Source organism: Ipomoea triloba, chromosome 12 (genome assembly GCF_003576645.1).
Source record: "Ipomoea triloba cultivar NCNSP0323 chromosome 12, ASM357664v1".
In the NCBI taxonomy this organism is placed as follows: domain Eukaryota; kingdom Viridiplantae; phylum Streptophyta; class Magnoliopsida; order Solanales; family Convolvulaceae; genus Ipomoea; species Ipomoea triloba.
Window position 1 is genome coordinate 6,388,098 of NC_044927.1, and position 20,838 is coordinate 6,408,935.

The following is a 20,838-nucleotide window of genomic DNA, read 5'->3' on the forward strand; positions in this document are numbered from 1 at the left end:
GGGGGGGGGGGGGGGGGGGAGGAGGAGGAGGAGGCAAAGAAACTTATATCCTGATGAGTATAAAGCATTAGATCAATTTTCACTCACATTATTTGATGATGTCTGAAAATTAGCCCAAACAGAATGAATTAAATGGAGTTCACTCCTTGGTCCACCAGTTCTCCACAAGAACTACAATTGCAGTTAAAGATTTAAGAATTCATGTAGAGAGGCACAAATGCAAAAGAAATCAGTGCCTTGGTGATTTCACCACTAATGTTGAACTTACATTGGCCAAAGCATTTAATTTTTCTGAAGTAGGTGAGTTCTCACTCCTCGAATTCCAAACCAAAGAAACCTGAACTTTACCTGAAAATGATGCAAGAGGCTAATATACTCCAATTCAACCTCAAAGAGCTAACCTAACATGAAGAACAGTACAAGTTCAGTTTCTAACCATTCTTATATCTTTCAGAGATTGGACGAGATGTGTCATGTGTCGTCACAGCCATCTACAAAGAACCATTCCCATAAGTATCTTTATTTGTATTCAGTTATGTTAGTATGTAAGTAATGTAACTGACCTGGACATATCTCAATTCCCCTGTTCCTGCATCTTCATCATATGGTTCAACATTCAATTCAGTTATCCCTGGAGAAGGGGAAAAAATATATATTAACAAAGAATGAGAGAGCAAGCAGAAATGTTGTGTTTTCATTAAGGATGGAGCAAAACTAAGACATCAAATTAAAGAACAAGCCTCGTTTCAGGAGTTGCACAGCAGCATTAATGTTGGGATGGTGAGCTGCAAAAACAGGATCAATTAAGATCAAGGAAGTAGGGAGTAGCTATTTTCCAGTGTGAATATGTATTTTCATGTTTGTAATTGTATGTATTGTGAATTCATTGAACATGCCTCTACAATCAGGGATATCAACAACGTTGTGAGTTCCCTCCCGATATAGCCCAATTAGAGGTTTTGTTGATGTGCCGCGAACTGCAAGCTTTGCACGGCACCTCCATCCCCACTGCAAATGCAACGCAATTCAAATTTTCAGCTCAAATCCTAATGCACTAAAGAACGACAAACGAAACGAAACGAAACGGATTTAGTACCAATCTACAACTATCAAAGGTGAAATCGGTCACGCCAAGCTTCTTGAAGAAGTTCATCGCTTCATCAACCATTACTGGATGGTGGAGATTGTACTCATGAGAACAACCAGAGCACCTGCAAAATAATACATCCGTTTCCTAAATATTACGGAGTATTTCTAAAGTAATAAGGAGTGGAATTCGAGCTCAAATACGCACATCTGGAAGTGAGAGCAATTGAGAGCGCATGATACGGATGGTGCAGGGGCGGAATTAGGGTTTTGGACATGAGACAGCTGTGGAAGAAGCGGCGGCGACGGTAGTTGCGGAGAGATGTGCACGGCGGAGGGAGAGGCGACGGCGGTGGTAGCCTGGCAGCTTATGCGATAGAAAGGAGGAGAAAGGGAAAAATGAGTGAATGTCAAAGCCAAAGCCATTGGCATCCACTCAGAACTTCAGAGTTCGGTAATTCAACAAAACAAATTGTGTAGCCGTTGCTGGCGGGAATGGATAAAAATATCTTCGTCTCCACTCTCTACTCTCCACGACGGATAAGCCCAGAAGTGTAAAACTCGAACCGAATTCCGGTGGCCTTTTTCTTCATTAAAAAAATATAAGTATTTTTTACATTTTTTGTTGTAAAGTTATTATATTTTTAAGTATCACATTTATATTTTTCTTGAAATGTATTACGTACATTTTATCTACATTTTCTATGAAAAATATTATTTTTCTAGTGATTAAACTATTAAAGTATGAATTTTTTTTTTTTTGAGAAAAATTAAAGTATGACTTTTTTAATAAACATTATTACATTTTCTTGACAAATATTACGTTTTCTTGTCAAATATTACATTTTACTGAAAATATTACATTTTATTAAATAAAATATTATACTTTTATAAAAAGAAAATACTACATTTTCTTTTTAAAGTATTGTATTTTAACTAAAAAAATTAAAATTTTCTTGTAAAGTATCAATTTATTTATTCTATTTTACCTGTCATGTTTAATATTTATTAATCAAATTAATTCTTTTATTTTTTCTTTACTTATTTTCTTTGGTATTTTCTTATCATTTTTAAATTTGATATTTTGTTTTAATAGTACTTTTACTGATTTTTTAAAAATTTAAAGTTTATACATTAATACTAAAATTAGTATAATGAAAATTTAAATTGTAAGTAACTTTAAACCAAATATTGATAACTAAATCATACTTATAAAATGGGATAAAAGAAGTATATTTTTTCTAAAAAATTATTACATTTTTCTTGTAAAATGATACCTTTGTCTCATTTTATATGTCTGATTCACTTAACGAGAGTTAGTTAAAGTTACTTTTAATTCAATTTTTTATAATATTAAGTTCAATATTAGTATATAAAATTTATATATTCAAAAATTATATTAAAAGTACTATACTACTATTAAACTAAAAAAATCAAATTAAAAAATAATTAAATACTAAATAAAATATGGAAAGATGAAAAATTTGATTTGACCAATGAATAGTAAACATAACACATCAAGTGAGACATCTGTAGTATTATATTTTTCTTGAAAAGTACAAAGTACTACATTTTACTTGTAATGCTTTTTATTTTTACTGAAAAATATGATATATACCTATTAAAGTATTACATGTTCACTGAAAAATATTAATTTTTTTTTTGTAAAGTACAAAGTATTACATTTGCATTGAAAAGCATTAGTAGTTGGTTTGTTTTGTTTACAAATTATTTTGCATTTATTAATCAAACTCCTTAACTACGATCATCCTTCAAAAAAACAAATTGTTGTAGCGAATTTTGTGTTCCATGCAAAAAATTTTAAAAGAGGTAACAATTTATATTCCGCTGCATAATTCAAAATAATTTTTTTTGTTCAAGTTTACTTAGACTAAAATCTTTGAAATTTTTTTAAACTTATATATATATATATATATATATATATATATATATATAGGGTTGCACTCTAGTGCGAACTCTCGCCCAGGTAAGAAATGAGAACGCTCCACAGCGACACGTATCCAGATCAACGAATCAGATGCAATTTTAAAAAAATGACGCGATGACATTTTCGTAAATAACTAGAACTTTGGTGCACCTAGTTTCACTTACAAGTGCACCTAGTTTCACTTAAAAGTGCACCTAGATTCACTTACAAGTGCACCTATTTTCGCACCTATTTTTACTTACAAGTGCAAGTAATTTACCTTATTAATATTCATGTACCTATTTTCGCAAATACTTTCACTTACAAATGCAAGTAATTTACCTTGTTAATATTCATGCACCTGGGTGCAACCTAGGTGCACCTAGTTATAACATAGGTTGCACCTAGTTATAACATTAGGTGCACCTAGTTACAACATTATGTGCACTTAGTATTGATGCTCACTGTACAATTCACTTGCACCTGTAATACATTTTACAGGCATCTACAATACATTTTACTTGCATTTATGCAAGTAATTTACTGTGTTAACATTCATGCACCTGGTTGCAACCTATGTGCACCTAGTTATAACATTATGTGCACTTAGTATTGATGCTCATTGTACAATTTACTTGCACTTGTAATACATTTTACTTGCACGTGTGCACCTATTTTCACTTACAGGTGCAAGTAATTTACGTTGTTAACATTTATGCACCTGGGTGCACCTAGTTATAACATTACGTGCACCTAGTTATAACGTTATGTGCAACTACATTCCGGACACGTGGCGCGCTGTGATTCGTCCGCAGTTCTCTCCTGGGCGGCCAGTACGCACCTGAACGCGATTCTATATATATATATATATATATATATAGCCTTGGTCCTGTGCGGCTTGTCTGCCCCATGCGGTTATGCGGTCAATTAAAGGCCATTAGATTAGATAGATGCAAGGAATCACATTCCTTAAGACTTCTCCAATATTATCCCGGACGTTCTCCCACCACGTGAACTGCAAGGATGAAGTCGTCATAGGACACTGGAATAGGGCAAATCATAGTGTTGTGTGTTTTATGTGCGTCATTGGTGCATTATTAACCTTACTTCAGTGTATTTATAGATTCGTGTTGGCGCATTAATGATAGTTGAGTGTGATACATTTTACAATTAGAGTATCTTTGTGCATATCTAAACACTTGTAGTGCATATTTATGCACATAGTGGTGTATAATATGATTACTTGTTGTGCTTTAAATACGTGTACAAAACTTGACAAACTTATAATTTGTGATGCATTATTATTCATACTCTGGTGCATTTTTGTGTGTATAGTTATGCATTATTACCGTGCTCTTGTGCTTTTACACAATGACAACTAAATCTTAAAATGAGTTTGACAGTTGTGCATTTATGAACACTTATGGTGCATGTTTATATAGATAATGGTGCATAATCTGACTACCCGTTGTGCCTTAAATATTGGGTGAAAATGTGCACCCAGTATTTCAGACTCTATGATATTTGAGTGTACATAGTTGTGCATTTATTGTAGTTCTGTTGTGCTTTTAACCAATGATTACTAAATGTTAAAATTAGTCTGACATTTGTGCATTTATGAACCTTATGGTGCCTTTGCATGCACTTGATGGTGCATAATTTGATTATTATAAAGTTTGACTGTCTATGATGCATTATCACCGTACCACCAACACCAGCACCACTACCACGTCACCACCACTAGTACCATCACACCACCACCACCACCACTGCCACCAATACCACCACCACCACCACCGCCACCAACACCATCATCACCACCACAACCACTACCACCACCATCACCACATATTATTATTATTATTATTATTATTATTATTATTATTATAAATAGAAAATTAAAATATTTTTTTAAAGAAAATGAGTCATTTTCTAGAATCATTTTACAGAAAATATTTTCATAGTTTTCAAACCGACCCTAAAATTATTACTTTGCACACATAAAATGATTGTCCTAGCTAGTTTGGCAATTGGCGATTAGGGTTTAGTGGTTAGTCAATTGTGTTAGCTAATAGTTGCTAGTTAGTTTAAATAGTTGATAATATTAGATGTGCATAGATAAATGTTTGATAAAATTAAGTGTTAATTGTTAGTTGTTAGCTAGGGGTGTAAACGAGCCAAGTCGAGCTCGAGCCACTCAAGGCTCGAGCTCGAACTCGTTAATGAAGGCCCTGCTCGAGCTCGAGGTCAAGAACTGATGCTCGAGCTCGAGCTTGGCAATTTTCAAGTTGCTCACGAGCAGCTCGTTTGTTCGAGCTCGAGCTCGGGCTCGAGTTTGAGCTCGAATTAAGGCTCGAACTCGAATTCGAGTTCAATTTTGACCTCGAATTTAACCTGTTTGATTTTAAATTTTTAGTATTTCAAATTTTAATTTTATAAATTTTAATTATATATATACTACATATATATTATTATTATTATTATTATTATTATTATTATTATTATTATTATTATTATTATATGGCTCGCGAGCGGCTCGTCGAGCCACGAGCCTAAGATATTAGACCTCGAGTTCGGCTCGATTGTTAAACAAGCCGCTCGAGTTCGGGCGCTCGGCTCGTGCTCGAATTTGACCGAGCTCGAGCCGAGCTTTGACCGAGCGGTTCGCGACTCGCGAACCGCTCGGCTCATTTACACCCCTATTGTTAGCTAATAAAATATAAAGTGACTCTTAAGAATATAGATATATTTCATAATAATAATTTATTAATTATATAAAAATTATATTTAATAAATAGTAAATGAAAAATATTCTTTATAATATTAAAAATAATAATTAAAGTGTATTTAATAATAAAAAATTTTAATAAAAGATCTGTTTTATCACTACTTTTTAAAAAATAAAAAAATTTAAATTAAAAAAATTAAAAATATGTAGTTTAAAATAAATAGTTTTAAGAAGAGAGTTCGGTGTATTAAAGGAATTTAATACTTTTAATTTAAAAAAATTAGAGGAATTTAATAGTTTTCTTTTCAAAGGTCAAAATGGAACGTTATTATTCAAAATAGATTTTTCAAAGTTGATTTTTTAAATTCAAAAGATCGTTCATAAATATCTATTTTCCAAACATTTATGTTAACTGATTAAACAAATTAAATAACTAAACATTTTTTTAAAAATTAAAAGTAACTTTAAAAATTACAATATCTATTTTCCAAACAAAACCTAAATGTAGTCGAATTCATGTCTGATTCACCCATAAAGCTTACGTACGAACCAATAACTAACATCTATAAAAGATTTATTTATTTATTACAACATAGACACTCACAAACCAATTCAAAGTGGAGATTAAAAAATAACACAAATGTATATCTTTAAAAAGTAAACCAATTCCAATGTACTATCAACAATTAATTTAATACTCCGCAATTCTTTATGTAACTTATTCCTCCTTGCCTAGTTGGTTACACGCCCAATAAAAGTAGAACTTAAATTATGAAAATTAGAGGAACATCTTTCTTTTTAAATGAAAAAAAAATAATTAAAAACGTTTTGTTTAGACCAAACAAATACTATAGCTTGTTTCTTGAGATGTTTAATTTAATTTTTTAATACATACATACATACATACACACACACACACACAAAGATATATATATATATATATATATATATATATATATATATATATATATATATATATATATATATATATATATATTTATATTTATTTATTTATTCAAATGTGGCCGCGCCCTTACGTGCGGCCGTGTGGTTTACACCACTCAATGTTAAGAAATGCACCACTCAATGTTAGGAAATACACCCCTCAATGTTATTGAGTGGTGCATTTGGTAACATTGAGTGGTGTAAACCGCACGGCCGCACGTAAGGGTGCGGGCACACCTGAACATGACCCTATATATATATATATATATATATATATATATATATATATATATATATATATATAGCAGATTAATTAATGAAAACCTAAATTAGTTTCACCTTTATATATTTCAAAATATTGTTATGGATAATCTGTTGTAATATCTTACTAATTAAGAATAATGCATCTCTCTTTCAAACATAAGGTGTCAATGTGTTATTATAGAACTGTGTTATAAGATATGTGAAAATTTTCTTATTATTATAAAAGTTTTAGATGTAAACAACCTTTAAATTATGAATTATGAGGTAGATAATTAGCACATAATATTATGAAGTTTAGTGTTTAATTAGTTCGGTATCATATTCATGTTTTATTGAACATACCAAAAAAATTTAATTATATGTATTTTTATTTTAATTTATTCGCTACTCACTAAATCAAGTATATATGATATTTAAACATTGATACTAGAAAATAGAAATGTTTTTTTTTTCTCTACTTTTCTTTTCATTCTCCCTAATCAAATCAAATGTAGATACATGTGCTTGGAATAATATAATACTCAAAAGATTACATACACCATTAATTTTTTTGTTAGGCCACGAAATTTTTTGAGTATGTAAATCATAACTATAGAAAGCACTTTCAAATTTATACCATACTCAGATTAATATTTGTTTGTATTGAATTGACTTAATTAAAATACAAAATACTTATTATATTGATTTTTCTATACGAAAAGTTTTGAATTTTCAACATCTCTTAAGATCGAAATAGTATTTAAAAAAGAAAATAATAATGAAACGAGGAAACATCATTGGTAGTGTGTAAATTGCGAGAAAGGCCTAAATACAATTGGTTACAAGTGAAATATTCTTGGAAAATGGAAATGTGAGCTCAACCCCCACTAGAAATCATGTTACAAAAGCCACGTAATGCTGGATTATGATTTATGTCCACCAATCAAACCTTAAATCAGTGCGCTAATTGTGTTCATACCATTGGTTGATTACTGATCTGATGTGATGTGGCATGTGCTCCTCCAAATCTGTGGGCTTTACATTTTATAACCATGCAAAATAATTACACCATGCCTACTTATACACTCTGATCGCATTACGAATCCCTCCTTGGTTGAATTGAAAAGGAAAATAAAAATTAAAGAAAGGATCTCCCACTAATTTCAATTGGTGGTGCAAATTGTCTGATTTGAAGTGTAATACTAGACGTACTTTTATTTATAATTTTATTTTTTACTCTATTTTTTTTTTTACATGTAATACTTCGATTGATTCAAGAAAAAAAAATCTGATGACAACAATATGCAAAAATAAGACGGAAAGACAAAAATATGTAAAAACAAAAAGGTGGACCTATTAAATTGTGTAAAGTACTAGGTTGATTACTTTCTTCTTATTAGGATTTTCAAGAAAAAGATAATCGATCCGCCTATTTTTCTTAACAAAAAAAAAAGTTTTCATGGGGAGGAGAAGATAGTACCACTACTTTCTTTTCTCTACAATAACAACAACAACAACTATTATTATTATTATTATTATTATTATTATTATTATTATTATTTCTATTGCTATCGCCAGCTGAGTTTCCACAAATTAGTGACTGTTTCAAAACAGGTGTTCCACACGTTGATAAGGAGATGTCCGTTCGGGAACAGTTCAAAGTACAATGCATCCATTCGCTCATATAACAACCAAAGAGGCCGGGATATATGAGGTAGCACTTGAATCAACTTCCAGTTCTCTAGGTCAGCCACACTATGTTAAAGTAAATTTGACTGACCGGACATGTAGCTGGGGTCGTTGGGCGGTAGATGGCTTACCTTGTGCTCATGTCATTGTCACATGCCATTATAGAGGGACTATCCTGGACTCCTTTGTGCCACAAGTCTTCTCGTTAGAGTATTACATAAGGAGTTACTTGAATCCATTGCCAGATGACGAAGTTCAGTTTACCACAACGCTCATGTGCCTGCCACCTTCAGGTGCCCGCCGGAAAGCTCATAGAGGTCAACAACGTAGAAGTCAATTTTCTAATGATATGGACTTTGGTAGTCACAGTCGTTGATGACGATATGTATCAGTTTACTTATTCTCAACCGAGTGCCATCTTTACTTATTCGCAACCGAGTGCCATCTATACTTATTCGCAAAATACATATTCATAGTGTAGTCCTAACCCCGGTCTAACTTACTATATCATTCCTTATAAAAAGATGTCTAATATGTGTTTTGTACGTGAATGTTGAACGTGATTCTTTGAAATGTTGATAGCACTCATACTATCAGAATATAGTGACATAGTTCCCTGTTCCAGGTTGTAGTCTAACAGCATTCGATGCATTTACAATAATTGAGTACAACATCCACCAGTTGCTATATATTTTGCCCCAACTGTACTTATGGAAATAGAATAATATGACTTCTCAATTAAATAAGGATAATCCTGTAAAATATCTCAGGATATGTTTGTTGCAGGTTCTGTTCCATGAGATCGATCTTCAGTTAGTCACGAATAAGCAACACTAAGTCCTAACATATTTTATTTGTCATAATAATTTGTCAATTACAAATTGGGATTTATACAATAAATTATACTAACATGTTTAATGAACATGCAGTAGTAATTTAATCAAAATGCAGTAATAACTTAGTGATCGAACCTACAATAATAACTTGCAGTATTGATTTAATGAGCATGTTGTTGTAATTTAATGAAGTGATTTAATTTAATCATATGTTAATTAAAAAAAAAACTAAAAAAATACATATCAATATGAGTGTCATTTAAAAGTCTTAATTAGATATTTTTAATGATATATTTCTTATATGCTAACTTTATTTGTACAAAAAGAAAAGAAAAGAAAAAGTTAAAAATTTAGAGTAAAAATATTAGTTTATTAAAATTAAAATTCTAAATAAATTTTAAATTTTCTAATGAGGTTTTTAATGAGGCATGAATATAATATAGCTAGTAATGTCAAAAGAGGAAAGTTGCAAATAAATATATATATTTAAATAGACAAATTTCAAAATCCTAAAGATTATGCATTGAAGGTTTATGATTAGTTTATGGTTGTACTCTTTTTCCCTTAGCTATTTTTTTTCTACTGAGTTCTTTTAGCCTAAGGTTTTAATGAGGCAACTCGTATAATGCATGTTTTGAAATCAGTGTTGCAAAAATCTCGCCTAAGCGCCGATTAATCCCCGCCTAGGCGCTAGGCGTTGGTCGACCGCCTAGCGTATCACATTAAATGGTGGTCTAGGCGGCTGGCCGGCTAGGCGACCGCCTAGGCCGCCAAAGCACCGCCTAGGCCGCTTAGGCGCTGACCGCCTAGATGTCGACTAGACCGACTAGGCACCGACTAGGCCTTCTAGTCGGTCGATTAACTATTGTTATTTTTTTAATGGGTTATTTCACTCAAAACAACATCGTTTTGAGCGAAATAATCCTAAATTGTACAAACTTTAGATATTTTTTAGGTTAATATTTAATATTTTAGTATTAACTATTAATGTATTATATAATTTATAATTATTAGACTTTAAAAAAATTAAAAATACTTAAAACAAAATTTTTAAAAATAAAAAATAAAATAAAAAATACACGGACGCCTAGGCGCTGATTAATCCCCGGCTAGGCGTCCTAGGCGCTAGGCGCTCCCCGAGCGCCTAGAGAGCGCCTAGCGATTTTTTCAACCATGTTTGAAATACTTCATGTATTCTTTTTCCCGCGACTATGTTTTTCCCATAGGATTTTTCTAGCAATGTTTTTAATGAGATATAAGTATAGTAGGATAATTGCCCGGAGAGTGTAGTAAATACTAATTTGATGTATGGCTATTATCCCACTTCTCCGATTATTATGCAACTAATATAGGGTCCCTTTGTACACATATATAGAGAAGTTATCAATGAAAAGTGGCTGATTTTTCTGGGCTTCTGATCTTCTTCTTCTTCTCTCCCTCTGTCTTCTTTGCTGTATGATTTTAGAGCGTATAATTATGCATGTTCACGCGAAGATATGTCAAATTTCAGAACAAATCTTTTTTTTTTTTATACCAACAGAAAAGGTTTATAAAACTGTATTTCATTATAAATACAATAGAGGTTAAATTATCTCACATGCACGATCAGCCCATAAAAAAAGTAATAGGATTGAAGTGAGTTTAGGAAAGGGTGATTGCATTATTTATTTATTTATTTTGGTGGGGGGTTTTGGCTGGACTTCAGCCAATCCTACGAGCATAGGTATTAGGTAGTGTCAGAATAGAAAATGAAGTAAGCACACACGCACTTGAAAGAGCAAATGCAAAGCCAACACGATTGTGACAGTGAAAGTTGAATTTGGAATGAAAAATTAAAGGGTAATGACCCACTAATCGGTGGGCTGTGCAGCACGTAAACATTGAATAAACAATTAACATGGTCTTATCCAAAGAGAGATTTCCACTCCCAAGGTGTACGGCGTGTCATATCCTCCTGCCTCGCCCCAAATCCCATATCTATTAAATTACTTTTTTTTTTTTTTTTGACAACTCTATTAAATTACTACTCCGTATTTGTTTACCATTTCTTCTATTAGATTCTTTTTTTTGTCTTTTAATTCAAAAGCTGATGTGGTTAAAATCAATTATTATAGGAAAAATGGTTAAATAAAACCCTAAACATTATCTGAAAAGTTAATTAGACCTCTAAATATTTAAAAAGTGCAATTAAGCCCTTTAATATGTTAAATTAGGTCAAAGAGGTCCAAAAATCGGTAAATGATCTGTAATAACAGGTCATTTACTGTTCAAGGGGAAATCTGGCGACCGGTGACTGCAGAACTGTCGCCCGTCGCCATACTCCGACAGAACCGGTAGAACTGTTGCTCTAGGTAAATAAGTTAAATTGGTGACTTGACATTTACTATGATTGACATTAAAATGTTAATGCTTACCTAAACGGTTATGTGGCAATAACATGCCAAGTTATATATATAAAAAAACATTTTAATTATTAATTTTAAAAATTAATAGAAAAATAAAAGAACAATTTTTAAAAATTCAGACGGAGGTGGAGGCATCCATTCTTCATCCTTCGTTGTAGATGAAGGGCGAGGTGGCCACGACTGTCCCCACCTTCATCGTAGACGAGGATAGAGGCAACCATGGCTAGGGATTTCAAAGTGGACCGAAGTCTGCTGGCCAGTCCTAAACTGTCCCGCGATGAAGCGGGTTAAAACATAACATTATTGACTCGTGAACAATGCAGGTTAGCCCGCGTGGGCCAACCCATGAGCTTCAATAAAGAAGAAGGCCGCCTTCTCCACAAATAACCAGTCATCAAGTTTTTGACGACAATTCCGACGAAAAAAAAAAATCTGAGGACCTTCAATTTTTTTTATTTAAAAAAATCAGACGACCAGTCGTCTTTTCGGTGAAGAAGGTGGCTTTCTGGTTGACTTCTTCACCGAAAACACGCCCCGTCGCTGGATTTAAAAAAAAATAAATTTAAAGGTCATCGAACTTTTTTCGTCGGAAACTTGATGACTAGTTATTTCAGGTAAATTATCGGTTATTGAGTTTAGATGCACTAAAATGATAAATTTGAGTATTTAATTGTACTTTTTTGAAGTTCAGGGGCCTAATTGCACTTTCGTCAAAAGTTTAAGGACCTATTTGACTATTTTCACTATTTTTTTGAGGCTCATAGAATAAAGATAACTTATGATAACTTATTAATATGTAGTTGTCATGTCAAGAAATAAAAGTGATAAAGTAGAGATTGAGAGGACATGTAATAAAACTATAAAATAAAATACAGGGAAAAAAGAGGGAACAGAAAAAATGGGGAAGCTTTTTATGGCAGAATGATTAGTTTCTTATAGTTAAAGAAAAGATTGCCTGGCTTATTAGACATCTCACATGTGGTGTGATGATCGGATTGTGATAATAATTAATGCTTTATATTTTATTCTTGTTCCATGTTAACACAATCAAACCTTAGGAACTCAGGAAGATAAAGATGCATCATTACAGTAAACTACAAGGTAAATATATTTTCTGAATATATATATATATATATGTATGTATGTATATGGAAATGTTCATGTGATGAGAATACATCCCCAGTAAAAAAATGTTGACACATTCACACTTCTGAGAAATTAAAGATTAGGATATGATCATTACTAAACTTTTAAATTTGTACGGAGTAAAAATTATTAAATGAGTTTAACCACGCTCTTAAAAGTATTCAATAATTATAAAATTGATCTTGTATTTTTTTTTGTTTACTAAAACCGTCAATCATTGATGAATTATTAAATGAGAACAGAGTTCTCAGGTAAAAAGTGAAAACTGATCTCAGTCGTCCATCAGGTTCATCAATGGTTGATGGTTATTGTATAAAAACACAAAGTCAATTTTATAATTATTGTAAATTTTTAAATATTTAATATTTACAAAAAAAACCCTTGTACCTCAATGGACCACCATATCATGGTGGGAATCGAGCCCCCACCCAACCACTAGAGCAAAACTTCCAATATATCCCTTTAACCATTGAGCTAAGCTTCGCCAGGCAAGTGCATTTTTTGTTTCCTTTTTTTCCACATTTTTTTGTCAATTTTCTTTTTCTATCAGAAAAAATGATTAAAAAAAAAAAGAAAGTAAAAGCGTGTTTATCAATAACCAGTATCTATTTTTCATATTATTTTTCATATGAGAAAATATGGAGTTATTTGAAACTCGATTATTTTTCTTCATTTTAATGTACACATAATGCTTGTAAAATGTGACAATAACATCAAGTGCTGAGATCCTGTATGCGCATTAGACCAGGTCAGTTTTGAATATTCAAAATTTTGAGTGTTACCTTTTCAGTTTTAATTCGAATGATAGGACTAAATGACTAATATACATGGTTGACAATGTGCAAAGTAATGTCGGATACCTAATCCCTTATAAGATGGGTTTGGATAGTTGATAGTCAAGTTTGAAACGAGTTTTGGTAGTTGTGAAATATTTGTGTCCAATACTCGATTGTGTGTGTACAAGCATACACATTCAATAGGTTTTGTGGTGATTTTGAGTACTATATGGGTAGTGCCAAATGTGTTTGGATCATATCAATTTATGTCTGGATAGTTCTAAATGTATCCTATTCAAATTTGGTAATGAATGATGCTAAGATAAATAAATATAGGTGGTAATAGACTAGATAGGTGGTAGTAGATGTATATCAAATAGGTGGTTGGGTAGATGATATGAGTAGATAGATGAGTGAAATTCGTCTATAATAATATAGTATTTGAAAAATCTTTTAAAAAATGTTTTCCAAATCCTTTGCTAAATTGAAAAAAGAAAAAAAAAAAAAGAAAAAAAAAGTTTTTTTAGATGAAAAATGGAAAAGAAAGCTAAAAACATATTTTCTATTTTCTATTTTCTATTTTTCTTCGGAATATATGTGTGTACATTCTCAAGTGAGAATCTGTGGATAAATTCAAATCATCCATCTTCAAGATCTAATTAGTAGGAAATCAAATAAAAAAGTGAATGTGTCATTTTTATAAATATTACAAACTTTTGAAGTTAGTAATTATGAAAACAATCTCATCTTTTTTTTTCCTCTTTATTTTCAATCGTTAGATATACTAGATTGATGGTTTGGTTTGGCTCACATGTTATCACTTGCGGCATGGTTCTCATGGGAGACGGACTACACACACACACACATATATATATATATATATGAGAGAGAGAGATAGTCGTTTTTGGCCTGTGCATAGTGCCCAAAAGCATATGCCTCAATTTTGGAGGAGCCAATATATATTTTTGACCTAGCTACTTAAGAATTTTTTTTTTTAAAGAAAAAAAATCCGCAATTAAGCCCACATTCCTACACCTATTTTTATCTTGCTTAAAATTCATCAGTTTTTTTCCCAAATTACACACCACCATTGAAGAGGACACAATTCTTCCTTCCACCATTAATTTTACAACTTTCTCCCAATTTTTTTTATTACCAAAGTTGCAATATATTCAATTTTCACTTCTCTCTCCTAATTAATTGAGCATGATTATGGCAAAATCGTTCAAAATCTTTGATATAATTCAATTTTCTTCTTAATCAAATCTCATGTTCTTATGTATCAAACAACTAAATTAGAGTCTCATTTATTTACAAGAACGTGGCCACAAAAATCCAAAATACAACCATATATATAGCATAAACACAGTGCTCCTTCGTTGACCTTACCGGAGGAGGATGCATTGTCCTCCTCCATAGATTTGGGCAGAGGAGGAGGCAAAGTTGCCACCTCCTTTGTCTGTCGGCAATTTGGACAGGGGAAGCTACCCCTCCTCTATTCGTCGGCGACTTTGACTGAGGAGGCAACCTGCTTCCTCCTCTGTCATCGACAACCTAGACTGGGATGGGGGAGGTTGCCCCTTCCCCCGTCCTAGTTAATTATAAATAAATAAATAAATAAATAAATAAAATAAAAAAGAGGACAAGAAGATTTGACCTATTCAATTGTACACTTTTTTTTCGTTTGGTAATTCAATTATGGTAAATTATCAAAATTTGATACTCTAGACATTTTTTCCTTTTAGAATTGAAATGGTAAAGTAAAGTGAAGGGCAATTTTGGGAGGGGAAGTGAAGGCGGTGCGGTGGTGAATGTGTAATCCACTTTTGTTAAGGGGTGGGTATATGGAATGTGGTGTTTGGGTTCGCGGGGAGATTGGGACCGCCATATCTCTCTCTTTTCCATCAACCGATGGCGATGACCCTCCATCTCTATCACTCTATTATAAAATTCCAAATTCCATCTCATCGCCCTCTCACTCCCCATTTCAATATTCTCATTTCTCTTCTCATCATCGCATTCTTCCTCTTCTCTCTCTCTCTCACTCACTCACTCACCCAGAGCTGCCAATAAAAGTTTAAAATAATGCCCTCCCAAAAAAGAATTGATGACTTTTCCGAAATGGACGATGTTGTTGTTGCCGTTGTCGTCTCTGCCCAGTCTCATAATAATTTCCCTCCCTATTTTATTCTTCAGCAAATGGGATGTGTCCCAAGAACCCAACCCAACCCAACCAACCTTCAATTCTTTCCTTTTTTATTACAGATTCTTTAATTTTTTCCTTTTTTTTTTTTTACCTCCTCGCTCCATTTCTATATACCTCTCTGCACCTCAATGGCCGCCCCTTCTTTTTCCAATCCACACGCCCACTTTTCTTCTTTCTCTTCTTCGCTTACACGCCTTCTCTCCCTCTCTTTCTTGGCTCGATCTGCACTGATAAAAACCCCTGACGAAGACTTTTCAAGACTCGGTTTTATTCCGGCGTCAAATGTTTTCTCTTTAACCGTTCTTTTTGACTTTCAATGGTAAGCCTTTTCCCCTCCCCCTCCGTCCTTGCCCTGGCTGCTTCTGCGCCGTGTTTTCTTTGGTCTTTTTGCACTACTGTTTAAGATTTGTTCGAATACCATTTGTCAGTTGCTGGTTCCAATTGGATTTCTCTTTGCGTTTAGATTGAAGCTTCTTCTTTGCTTCTCCTTTTTAAAAGCTGTTTTTAGCCCTTTTGATTCAATCTTTTGTATATATATAATATATTCCCCCCCTTATTAAACGCCAAAGACCTCCTCCCAAGCCAATAGATTTGTTTCCCCCCCTGGGGTTTTCCGTGAAGAATTTTGCTGTCAGGTATTCGAGTCCCTTTCGCTTCATGCTGCTCTAAAATATTGTTATTCCAGGCTTGTTAATGTTTGGGATATTTGTCCAAAATCAAATTTTTTAATAATCTAGTAGTTAGACAAGATTTGGGAATCCTCTAACAATATATATTTCTTTGTTTTCTATTTCTGTTTTAGATCAATCAGTTCCTTGGACTGGTTTGATCTCAAATTCCTGCTTATTCTCTAGTTCTTATAGGTTATAGCCTCCCCTATTTGCTACTTGTTGCTTTGTTTACTTGCTGGGTGTATATTTGTTGGTTTAAGAGAAAGATTGGATTTTGATATTATGTTGTAGTTGATTTCTTGTGGAGTTATAATGAGCTGGGTACATTTTGGTTTGTCATTGCAGAAGATTTAAGGCCCTCTGTGTCTTAATCAATGTTTGAAGGAAACATAGGAAGAATCTGACAAAGGAAAGGGAAGGGTGGATTAGGGTGAGCTGATATCTTATGGATGAGAGATCTTATTTTAGGCATTGGATTAGAAGTTCATCCAAAAGGATGAGGGTTATGGCAGTAGTGAGTGATGGCTCATCTAATGAAGTGCCTCAGGATGCAGATTATCCCTCGCTCAGCTATGAGCTCGAGAGTCTTATATTGGCAAGGTTCCCCAGGTCGGAGTATTGGAAGCTATGTTTTGTGAACAAGAGGTGTTTAGCCCTTTTGAGGACTGGGGAGCTGTTCAAGATCAGGAGAGAGATTGGTTTCAAAGAACCCTCTGTGTTTATGCTGGCAAGTGGAGAGAGTAGTTGGTGGTCGTTTGATGGAGAGTTTAGGTGTAGGAGGAAGCTCCCGGTGTTGCCATCCGATTTTTGTTTCACGTCGGGGGATAAAGAATCACTTTGTGCAGGGACTCATCTCCTCGTTTCGGGCAAGGAGATTGATGGACTAGTTGTATGGAGGTATGAATTAGCCACGAACGAATGGTTCAAAGGCCCTTGTATGGAGAACCCGAGATGCCTGTTTGCATCTGCAACTTGTGGGAATTCCGCCTTTGTGGCTGGTGGAGTCGGGATGGCTGCAAACAGCCCAGTCTACGACACCGCTGAGAAATACAACCCCGAGAACAGGTCGTGGGAGCCTCTCCCGAGGATGAAGACGAGGCGAAAGATGTGTTCGGGCTGCTACATGGACAACCGGTTCTACGTGATCGGGGGGCGAAACGACCAAGGGGAACTCACGTGCGGAGAGTTCTTCGACGAGGCTAGGAACAGATGGGAGGTGATACCCGACATGCTGAAAGACGACCCGGTTAGGACGTGCCACTCTCCGCCCCTCGTTGCAGTGGTGAATAATGAGCTCTACTCACTCGAAGCCTCCACCAACCAGCTGAAAGTGTATCTGAAAAAGAGCAATACATGGAAGCATTTGGGGGCAGTTCCTGTTAGGGCTGATTTCAACAGAGGGTGGGGAGTGGCATTCAAGTCTCTGGGAAATGAACTTCTAGTGATAGGAGCTTCTTCAGTGTCATATTCTGGGAATTGCATGGCCATATACACCTGCTGTCCAAATCCAGATGCCTCTCAACTGCAGTGGAGGCCTCTTGATGGTGGCAGAAACCAACTCAGCCACTTCATTTTAAATTGTTCTGTTATGGTTGCATGATCATCAATCAGGCCATGCTTAATTGTATGTGAAATTTTAAATAAATAAAATTGAAACAAACAGCTGCTGCTTTCCACCTTTTATATGGAAGGTGGAGTAGTTACTGTTAAGTGAAATTTTTTGTCTTTCATGTGTCATCTTCAAGTCTCTCATGGGACTCAAATTTCTCCTTCCAACAAAGATTCCTTTAATTTCATCTCAGTCTGCAATTACAAAGAAAGCTAGCTAGCTTCCACTCTAAAATGGGAGCTGTTATACCATGGACCAGGGTCAAGGTGGATCTAGTCGTAAACGACATTGAATTGTGTGTTTTTAGTATTAGAATTGTGAATTTCTAGAATATAAATTGTGTTTCTAAGTTAAAACACGTCACATTTGTTGAATGAAATTTGTGAATACAATACTATTAAATTTTAAAAAGATTAAATGGTGTATTTTTAATATTGGAATTAACTACAGTATTTGAAAGGAATTTGTGGATGCAAAACAAGGTAATCAATTACATATATGTTAACATTGTGTATTTGTGTGGGAGCAACTTCTCAAAGTGAGGGGGGCGTCTTATGCTGATTTACATCCTCCCAATGCTTTCTTGGGCCAGCTTCTCAAAGTGAGGGGAGCGTCTTATGCTGATTTACATCCTCCCAGATGCTTTCTTGGGCCAGGGTGTGGGGGGCCCCTTGGGGTTATGGATTCAACTTTTTGGGAGAAGTATACAAATTATGAATTTTTAAAAGGTAAATTGCAAACATTTAGTGTGGAAACTGTGTATTGGACTTGAGTCCACCTTACCCGCAGAGGCAAATTATGCTATGGACTTGGGTTCACAATTTTAGAACTCTATATACAAAATTACATTACTCAATATTCACAATTTTGTTACTTCATTACTCTTTTTCCTACAATATAGTTTTTTCAAAATGATTCCAAATTCATTAGTTTCAAAACAGATCACTTTGGACAAAAGTTTTCAAGATTTGAGAATGAGACCCCAGTTGTATGGTCACACTTGTGTGAGACCGTCTTACGGATCTTTATTCATGAGACGGGTCGGGTCTGGTCAAAACACCATGCAAATGTCATACTTATATGTGCAAATGTCATACTTATATGCTCAAATATAACACTAATCAAGAATACAATTTTTGTTACTTATAAGAGAAAAAGTAATACATTTTTCATAATAAGTAATGTTGACAAGTGCCCCTTACTTATAAGGGCAAATATAATACTTTTGAGGAAAAATGTAATACTTTTAAATCGAAATGTAAAAGTATTGTATTTTCCCTTAAAAGTATTACATTTACACTTATAAGTAACAAAAAATTTTTATTTCTAATTAGTATTGCATTTGAGCATATAAGTATGACATTTGTGCATATAAGTGTTACATTTGCATCTTGACCTGACCCGTCTCATGGTGAGACAGTCTCACACAAGTTTTTGCCCAGTTGTAGATATTTTGGAACAAATTATTTTTTGAAAAATCCTTCTTACCCCTCCCAAAAGATAGATGGATTAAAATGGTTTATTAGTAGTTTCAAATGATATTTTTGCACAGATAGGATAGCATACTTGGTCACCTGATGCTATGGAGGGTCCCACTCTAGTATTCGCTTTCATGCAGCTACTATGGTAACATCGGGCATTTGAGTGATAGCAAGGTGCTCCCCTTTAATTTATTTGAATACCCATCTACGGTGGCATAAATCCTCCTTCCCATGCCCCACCCCTTCCTCCTGCTAAAATTTCATTATTATGTTAAATATGATGTTGAAATGACAAATTAATGATCTCGTAATTTGTTGTAACTAAAAAAGAAAACATTATATTTTGATTTATAATTTATAATACGTTTTGTATTCAAATTATTTTACCCAATTAAAGTATATATGAGCACTTATATCAAGGGGTGGCCACTTTGGGATTCGGTTCGATTTTTTCGGTTTTGGTTTCGGTATCAGTATTTCGGTATTACAAAAAATGATACCATTTGGTTTTACAATAAAGTTCGGTTCGGTTTCGGTTCGGAATTATTAACGTTCGGAATTCGGTTTGGTTTAGGATGTTCAATTTTCAACATTTACTAATTTTCCAAACAACACACTGCCAAACAATACATATTCGCATAATCCATAGTCTAAAATATAAATAGTACATAAAAACAAAACAATTCAAACACAAAATTAACATAGCAATCCAAATTGTAAAGTAATATCTTGTTCATCCATCATCCCCTCATCACGGATCAATATTAATTATTATTATTTATTATATATATATTTAAAAAACCGAACCGTTCGGTTTCTCTATATTAAGTATCGTTCGGTTCTTTCGGTTTATACTGAACCGAACTGAATCACTTCGGTTCTGTTCACTTTGGTTTAGTTCGATTTTACCGAACCGAAGTGCCCACCCTTACTTATATGTAACAGATAATATATCTAATTATTGTATTGTGTTTAAGTGCCAAAAAATGTCAATACACTGTCTATAGATTTTTCAAGGCGACGGTGTGCTCCAAGACCATAAAGAATAATATAGGTTTATGGTTAAATATAAGTAACCTCATTACTTCAT

The 20,838-nt window shown here is 33.7% G+C and overlaps 2 protein-coding genes across 3 annotated transcripts in view; one reads left to right on the plus strand and one right to left on the minus strand.

The window, feature by feature from the left end:
* Positions 1–1,648, minus strand: part of LOC115998740 (uncharacterized RNA methyltransferase pc1998) — a 4,768-nt gene extending 3,120 nt beyond the window's left edge. Inside the window, exons 1-8 of the mRNA XM_031238386.1 lie at positions 1,295–1,648; positions 1,097–1,211; positions 897–1,008; positions 741–785; positions 564–631; positions 437–491; positions 269–348; positions 88–171 (exon numbers count right to left, since the gene is read on the minus strand). Of these exons, the coding sequence (XP_031094246.1) occupies positions 88–171; positions 269–348; positions 437–491; positions 564–631; positions 741–785; positions 897–1,008; positions 1,097–1,211; positions 1,295–1,518 (783 nt within the window). The 5' untranslated portion in view covers positions 1,519–1,648. The remainder of the gene's footprint in view (positions 1–87; positions 172–268; positions 349–436; positions 492–563; positions 632–740; positions 786–896; positions 1,009–1,096; positions 1,212–1,294) is intronic.
* A 14,115-nt stretch (positions 1,649–15,763) lies between these two features.
* LOC115999698 (F-box/kelch-repeat protein At3g27150) lies at positions 15,764–18,388 on the plus strand. Of its 2 annotated transcripts, none has more exons than XM_031239578.1 (2): positions 15,764–16,306; positions 17,004–18,388. In XM_031239578.1, the coding sequence occupies exon 2, from the start codon at positions 17,104–17,106 to the stop codon at positions 18,256–18,258; it is 1,155 nt and encodes a 384-aa protein (XP_031095438.1). In that variant the 5' UTR covers positions 15,764–16,306; positions 17,004–17,103; the 3' UTR covers positions 18,259–18,388. The 2 variants fall into 2 exon arrangements, with proteins under 2 accessions (XP_031095438.1, XP_031095437.1); XM_031239577.1 differs by lacking the exon at positions 15,764–16,306 and adding an exon at positions 16,313–16,622.
* Positions 18,389–20,838: the final 2,450 nt, after the last annotated feature.